At 41.5% G+C, this 8,628-nt stretch overlaps 1 protein-coding gene across 1 annotated transcript; it reads left to right on the forward strand.

Moving 5' to 3' along the window:
* Window positions 1-278: 278 nt before the first annotated feature.
* Window positions 279-1,623, forward strand: LOC119889568 (5-hydroxytryptamine receptor 2A-like; the record flags this gene model as incomplete). The annotated part of the gene is given in 3 exon segments (XM_038700432.1): window positions 279-608; window positions 611-829; window positions 832-1,623. Coding segments are annotated over 3 exon segments (986 nt in total), but the record flags the coding sequence as incomplete, so codon positions are not given.
* Between the last annotated feature and the right edge of the window lie 7,005 nt (window positions 1,624-8,628).

Below are 8,628 nucleotides of genomic sequence, written 5' to 3' on the forward strand. Positions count from 1 at the left end.
TGTAGCTTGGAAATTACAGGAATTAATACTGAGACACTTCTGCAAAGATTAAATGATGATGTGTCTTAATAAGACGTTTTGCTCACAGATAAAGGTTTTTTTCCTCTCCCTCTACACACAGCTATTTGTCTTTTGCCTTTCTTGTCTAATTGTCATAATTTCAGCAGCTTAGTCCAGCCATACTTCAAAACATTTGTCATTCTTTTTGTTGATAGTATTCTACTTAAGTAACATTTTGAACGCTGGGCTCTGGGATCTGAATCCTTCCACCACTGCAGAACATTGCTCAGCCAGCTTTGTAATCTTCTCCCACACAAACAACCTCAAATCTTTACCTGAATCACAGAGATTGTTCTGGGTTTGTAGTTTTCTTCTCATCATCTCTGCTGTTTGCTTCCTCTCTGCAGGGATCTCCATGCCCATTCCTGTGCTGGGACTCAGAGACCACTCCAAGGTCTTCAAAGATGGCAGCTGCCTGCTGACAGATAACAACTTCGTGCTGGTTGGGTCCTTCGTGGCCTTCTTCGTGCCCCTCACCATCATGGTCGTCACCTACTTCCTGACCATCAACGCCCTGCAGAACGAAGCCACCCTCTGCTTAGACCAGCTGGTCCACGGCCCAAATGGAGCACGACATTCACTTTGAGCTTCTTACCGCAAACCTCGCTGTCCTCTGAGAAACTCTTCAGACGTTCAATAAGCCGTGAGGCAGGTGGCAGAGGAAGCAGCGGAGGTCTGGGAGGCGCCCGCGGGAGTGTCTCCGGCTCGCTGTTTGGTCGCCGCACCATGCAGTCAATCAGCAACGAGCAGAAGGCGTCTAAGGTCCTCGGGTGGTGTTTTTTCTCTTTGTGGTCATGTGGTGCCCGTTTTTCATTACCAATGTGCTGGTGGTGGTGTGTGACCCGGCGACGTGTGACGCAGGACTCATGGGAGGCCTGCTGAACGTTTTCGTCTGGGTGGGATACTTGTCGTCCGCAGTCAATCCATTGGTCTACACACTTTTTAATAAAACATACCGAGCGGCATTCCTGCGCTACGTTCGCTGCCAGTACCAGTCAGAGAAGAAGCCTCTTCAGCTCATACTGGTTAACACTATCCCGCCGATGGCTTACAACTCAACCCAGCTGCCCCTGGGCGACATCGGGAAGTTACGAAACGGAGCGATGCACTCTAGTGGCACAGTGAAGGACTTCTCTTTACCTGGACAGGAAACGGAGAAGTGTAGGCTGGACAAGAGTCATAGTGACGGGGATGAGAGCTGTGTGTGAGCACGTCCGAGACTGTAATAAAAAACCCTGCTTCAAAACTTTTAACTTCTGTGGTCACATCATACTTGGGAGCGAAGGGTTTGTGGTTTAAAGTCAAAGTACCAAAGACAAAGTGCCTCCCAGTCAGGATTTTAGAAAAACTTACCCAACCTCTAAAGAAATAGAAAATATCCGACTTCTGATCCATGTCCCATCAACAGGGTCTGGATCAGCTGAATCAAGTTTGTGAGTTCCTTATTACAACAAAAACACCTTTTGATACACCTTACTCAAACACAAAATCAGTCAGTCCTTGTTCCATGGCTTAAAATCTCTACTGTCTTTGGTCTCAGTGCTGTTTCAGAGCCTCTGCTACACTGCCAGCAATGAAATTAGTCTATTTTATTTTATTTTAAAGGTATTGAGTCTATCAATATCTTCCAGTTCGAGAGCAAATGAGATGGATGCAAAGGAGGGGAAGTCCATGTGAATGATAAGAGACACTCTACAAAAAGTGATATCATTTACCCATTTTGTAATAAACTGAAGACGAAAGAGGTAAACACATTCATAGATTCTTCTCATTATTTGATTTTTCACGGATGCTCAGCTGCAGTGACTTCGGCTACCCCTTCATTTCACCGACTGCCTGGCATCGGTTAGGTGGCCTCTACCTCCCGTTGGGTGGATCAGCAGGGATTAGAGTGGATTTCCTGAAACCTTATCAGATGTTAGTGTCAGGGGAGGCAGCTCCAGGATGAGCCTGACACAGACTCCAGACACTTTGGCAGCTTTATCTGACCTCTGCAAATGGGAAGGAAAGCTGCTTCACCTGTGTGTTCTGTTGGTAACTAGCAACTAACAAGGCTGGTAATTACAAGGAGAATAAATATGTCTGACAGCAGAGGCTCAAAAGATAATGATGTTACAGAAAGACAGCGTAAATAAATCTATATTTGTATTTTGTGCAGATATATGTGAATACGTGTATATGACTGTTGAGGTTAAAAAGTTTTGTTATTTACAAAGACAATGATTATTGTTGCCGATATGATGCAGTATGACGATTGTAAAATGGGAATCCATTGGCAGGAAATTAAGAGGATTTAACTGCAGATGTGTTCATTGTAAAAGTCACACTTTTCATTGTGTTCTTGCCAGACTACCAGTGCACAAATTGGCATTTGTTCCAAAAGCATCAAGGTTTTTCTTCAGTCTTTAGACGTTGTAATGAATGGTTTGATAGTTGTTTGCCACATGTTTAAAAATTGTTTAAAATGTGCTAAAATGGTTCTGCTGTTTAAGACTGAAGAGATAATCACCTGGAGGAAGGACAGAAGCTGGACTAATGCATAAAGGTAAGCTTGGACCATGGATGTATTATCAAGGTGCATTCAGACAGGAGCTGCAGACTTGTAGTGTCTCAATTCGCGCCCTTTCAAATGTATACTTACTATTTTGAGTGCAAGTTTGTTCACACTGACATGGAAAAATGCAGTGCACTATGAGTACCTGGATGGTGCACTCATAATGGTCAAGAAGTTGAGTGTGAGTGGGGGGGGGGGCTCTAATATATTTTCAAACTTGTAAAAATGGGGGCCCATGAAAGCTCTCAGCAGTTGTGATAATTACAGCAGAAATACGTTCATTGTTATTTATTTTTAATAAAACTGAATTGTAGTCAAGTGAGCATAAGATCACATGATAGTGATATGTTACAATTTGCCATTAAAAAGAAGTTAGTGCACAAAATGGACGCACTACACAAATAAGTACAAAGTACACAGTGTAATGCATGTAAGAGTACGGATGTATCTAAATTGAGACAGACTATTGTAGGGGAGAGTTGGGTGAGTTGAGACAGTTTTTACTTGAGGTGTGTTTAAAGTGAGGACATGACAGTAATGTCTCCAACTAAAACATGTACATATATTTTAGAATGTGGTGCATCCCTGGGAATAATCAATCTGGATCTAAAATAAACTGTTTTCCAAAAGCTTTCAGGTCTAAAATGCATAATGTCACATCATTTGGGTGATACATAAGAATGCAATGTAAAATTACAGTAAAATATCTGGTTTGCCCCACGTATTTGGTTCAAATCACCCATCCCGCCATTTTAACAAAATTGTGTCATCCAGCATTTTAAGGGTAACGCCACGCATATTATAACTTCCTAAAGCACTACCACATGCACAGGATTTTCTAAAACCCGTCTGTAATTGTTCACACAGAATCAGGACTCCTTGAACGTAAAAAATCACTTTGAATGGCAAAAAACAGTTTTTTGATCTTAAATGTGCTTATCACTTATTCCATGGGCCTCTCTTCATCACACTGAGAGTAAAATGGATGACTCTTCAAAATGTGTGGTCACATGACCAATTTTGTTATGGTTGCCAAGAAACAAGGTGTGGCTCAACGTCCCCACAGGCTAACTCTAACAGACTGCCTAAAAGTCTGAACGCTAAATGCTAAAAGTCAAAAAAGTGGATGCAACTTTAACCCCAATTAGCTAACACACAGCCTATTTAGCTAAGAACGTCGGTATGTCTATTCATCGGCTGTTTGTGGCAAATAAACTGACGAAAAACATCTCACTCAAATTTGCATTAATTAAAAGGTCCCCTGTGGAGTTTCCTTTTAAACAAAAACATACATACATTTAGTGTTTCTCACCAAATCACACTGTGTGTGTCTGTATCCATTTCCTTCCTTCAGTGAGCTAAAGGTGACCAGTTCATTGAAATGCCACCAACATCTTTCTTTGCGTGCACCCATGTTATCCTAGCAGCCGCCATCTTCGACCCATTGTAGGGTCATTGCTATATTGGCATGTTACTGCGATGTGTCCATCAGTGCAATAGCATATAGCTTTACCCCTGAGATGATTTCAGGCTCATACTAAAATCCATCCATCATCTATACCCGCTTATCTGTGCATGGTTGCTGAAGCCAATCCCAACTGGCCTAAGGTGAAAGGTGGGATACACCCTGGACAGGTCGCCAGTCCATCACAGGGCACACAGACACGAACAACCTGTCACGCAATTTAAGGGCAATTTAAAGTCACCGCTTAACATGAAGAAGAATGCAAACTCCACACAGAAAGCCTTGGAACCTCGGAACTTCTTGCTGTGAGGCGACCCCCCATAGAAACATAAATAACACAAAGTCATATAAAATATAAAATCTTTACAGTGTAAAAACTCCTAATACAAATAGTACTAACTGACCATGGTTAAGGTTTAAGATGACAACAGTTTAAGTACAACATTCGGCCACTGGGCCAAACTTGCAGCTTGACTGACTCTGCATCCAGCTCTTTTAATACATCCATGGCTTCCACCATATTAAGAAAAGTCTTAAAAATCAAAGGCTCCAAGAAGTAGGATGGAGGTGGAAATAAATGCGCAGCAAAAGTGGAATGTATCATTCAAGTTATTTCAATTTACTACAGCTGTGTGCACTGCTTCCTCTAAATGTTGGTGGCCTGCCGTGGCTTTGGTAATGAGGAGTTCACTTCCACGATGCTAAATATCCATTTACAGGATCCAACTTTGAAAGGGTTTATAAATTACCAGGTAATAACATTTTTTAAATAACGTTGTTTGTTGGACTTTTTTACTATAAAAAAAAATGGGTGTCACTCTTTGCAGTAGTGGCTATTGCATTTTGGAGCAGAACTCTTCACATGTAACAAGATGGCTAAAGCTAGCTCAGGGTAAGGGTTAAAGAAAGAGATGATACTTGTTGCAAAAAATGTCGTACAGAGAAGAGTATGTAAGAGAAGAAAATTAGGGTTTTCAGCCAAAGCATGCAGCAGGGAGGTTATTTATCGTCACCACAGCTGTTATTTACAACAGAAGGTTATTAAGGCAACAGAACAGTGAGGCTGCTCATAAACAACAGTAATGAAGTAAGAGAAATATTATCTCAGCAGGTGGCTGCTTTTAGCTTTATGGCAACATTTAGCAGTGGGGCATTTTCTTCTACCTGCTGAGTCACCGCCAGCGTATACATAGAAACAAAGAAGTCTGATTCTTCAGCTTCTGTCTGTCCAAATGAACGGCAGCTGATGAAATGTTAAGTATGTAACAGAAACAGGGTGGGAGATCAGCAGCCGTCTGCTGTCAGATTGGATCTGGCTTTCGGTTTTGTAAGTTGGTAAATATTCTGTCGGAAAATTCAGTTTACTTTGCACTCTGGGTCTTATTTATAAGTTTTGGGGTTTATTCCCCCATCATATAGAAAATCTGTCTATCTGCACAACTGCACTTAAAGTTGAAGTCTGTCAGCAATATGTAGCCGATGCTTACAACAGAAAGACTGAATAATAAAAACTCAATTTGAGACTCGGACTCGAGTCAGACTTAAGTCGCACACAGTGACTTCAGACTCGACTTGCGACTTGTCCTCAAAAGACTTCAGACTTGACTCAGACTCGGGGTGTGGGACTCTTGAACACTGTTTATTTTTAGGAAACGTCTGATGAGCATGCTGTTATTACCCTCACTCCATTACCTATAATCTGCCTACATAACACGTAGTATCTGCTGCAGGCAGCCACACGTGAGAGAGGACAACAAACACCGCAGCTGCTGAGCCATTCATCATAAACAAAGAAGCGCTGAATGCAAAATAGGTAACTTGAGGTTAGTAAACATGTTTAGCCCAGCATTGGCCATCTAACGTTAGCTTGCTTCTTGCTTTAGCTACGACTTACGGGTGGTTAACTCAAACTGTTGTTCATTATGAAAAGATGAATGAGTGTTCGTTTGCTTGCCAAACTTGTGGTGGTCTATTAACGTAATCATGAACGTCCCGCTTGCTGCCATCACGTTAGTTATTAACGTTGCAAACAGGTTACAGGTTTATTGTTGATAATGTAACGTTACAGTTTTATTTAGTTAACGTTAACTGGGTTTTAGAGTCTGGGGATGTGTTGATTTACTAGGCTAGTTAATAAGCTGTCATTAATTGCATTGCACATTACATGGCTGTGCTCTGTAAGTGAAAAACAGGTTACAGTTACAGAATTCCTTATAGCTATGCAGTGTTCTAAGCAGCCTGGATTGAACGCAACAGGAGATACAACATTCATTATAACCACGAGTGACTTGAGAATTGACTTTGACTAGCTCAGAGACTTGAGACTTGAATTGGGAATACTCTCAACCCCATCACATCTCATGCGCCACATATACACGCTTTGGAAAGCCGTGTCCATTGTACGCAAAACGGCGATTTTGCATGTATATGATACACTGCAGTTTGCAATAGCGTTGCAACACAAAGGAGGCTGAAGGGTTAGTCGGTCGACGTGCATATATTTACTGACTTAGGTTTAGGCACTAACTAATGCCATGGTTGAGGTTAGGGAAGTTGCCTCGGAGGGGCTGTCAACTCCTTAAACAAAAACATTGCAAGCTAGCTAGCTAGTTAGCGACCACCCCGGGGCGTCACATACACACGGCCTGGATGCGTCTCATACACACGTACCTGGGGGCGTCCACTATACACGCAAAATAGCCGTTTTGTGTAGAATAGACACGGCTTTTCCAAAGCGTGTATATGTGATGCCTGAGCATGAGAACAGGCTGATACGCTTATTGTTTTTTTATTGTCAAGCTAAATTTTTACCTTTTAGTCTAACTGCTTCCAGCAATCACTACAACGGCATTGGCTAAAAATGACTTTGATGCGACAGATACATCACTAGCTACTGATTTGTGAGGAGAAAATAACGCAATCTTCCAAACAGCGAAAAGTGAACTGTTGTATTAAGGTTGTGTTTATTGTTGATGAGATCAGTGAATGATCATGAAAGTTTTTCCACTTTTCTACATTTGGACTTTTGATCAGAAAACTGTAAAATTGAAGGTTCTAACCAAAGTCACCTAGCAGCTTGTGTTCCTGCTCTATTGGACTATATTTTAATGAAACTAAAACTTTATGAACATATTATTATTATTATTATTATTAATTAATTAATAATATATAATTATTATTCTTATCACCAAAACCACAAAAATAAAACCCAGGATGTAAAAGTGATTTCCCTTTAATGCCAAAGGATCAGAATCAGCCTTCGGTATCGGTGTACATTCAGCCACGGCGGGTAAAGGATCATGTTAGCGTTGTTGTTGCTCATCCTGGTGGCCAACAGACCCAGCCTGGGTGTTTTTAAAACGGATCTGGATCCACTCAGATGATGTAGCTGCTCTCTGTGTGTAGTTCTGTTGCTGTTGCAGTGATGTGAAGATCATCAACACCTTTCTGCAGACTTTGGATTCACAACGTAACTATGGTTTGGAGGTGTTTTTTTAAAAACTTGATGTTTGATGGTGACAGTCATGTTTCTTTTGTATGTCAACTGTATGGAACAGGTTGGTTTTTTTGCCTTGTTTTCAAATCAAAGTAAAAAGGAAAACTGGATGAAGTGTTTTACATGTCCTGAGTTTTATTCATTCAAGTCTTATAATACATGTATGAACAAGTCAATGGGCTTCATTTCTGCCATAAGGAATGGTATTGACCTGTCTGGATTCTGCACAACATTCCAACATATAGAGGGATTATCGGGTCAGAACTAAAACTAAAAGTCGAAAAACTAAAAGTCGAAATCGGAAACTAAAAGTCGAGGTCGAAAATGGATTTGGTATTTAGGAATGGGCATTTAGTCATTTAGCCATTTAGGATTGGGGATTTAGGACTGGAGGATTTGGGGATTGAGGATTGAGTTGTGTATGCAAATGAAGAGGCGTGACCCAAAGGCTACAGGGTGGGTTTGGAAGGGCTGAGGCGTAGAGGCACTTTATGGACTGCAGGGGGAGCTCTGACTGCCAGCACACTGCCATGAAAGCAAGCAGAGGAAGTGAGCAGGGCTGGAGGGAGGACTGTTTTATAATACCATAACTAAAAGTGGACAGCATTTCTGTTCATGTGGCCTCACACACAAAGTCAACAGTGAAAGGAATGCTATCCATCTGACGAGAAATCAGCGGACAGTACAGCAGGTAAGATATGATACATAAGCAAGTCAGCTATATCAGGCTAACTGTTGCTGACATGCATGAGTTACGTTACTGTCGGTACATGCAGGTTTTAAATGCGTTATTAATCCCGCTGAGTGTATAAACTTTAAAAATAAGTGTAGAAGCTGTGTTTCTGGGTAATAGCACCATGCTGGGCAGGTGACAGGTGGTGTGTTTACAGTGTTTGTGTGCTCTGAAAAAACAGCGCAGCTCTGTATTAGCTCTGTATTATGTGAGGTTAATGGGTTCATAACACAGGCACCCCCTTACAATTGTGTAGCAGTATGTAGCAGGTTTTTGTGTTGTGCTCCAGTATCCTGTACACAAACAGGGCATTGTTAAAA

This window comes from Micropterus salmoides, unplaced genomic scaffold, assembly GCF_014851395.1.
Source record: "Micropterus salmoides isolate LMB-PRFRI ecotype aquatic unplaced genomic scaffold, ASM1485139v1 Ms_hic_scaffold_546, whole genome shotgun sequence".
Lineage (NCBI taxonomy): Eukaryota > Metazoa > Chordata > Actinopteri > Centrarchiformes > Centrarchidae > Micropterus > Micropterus salmoides.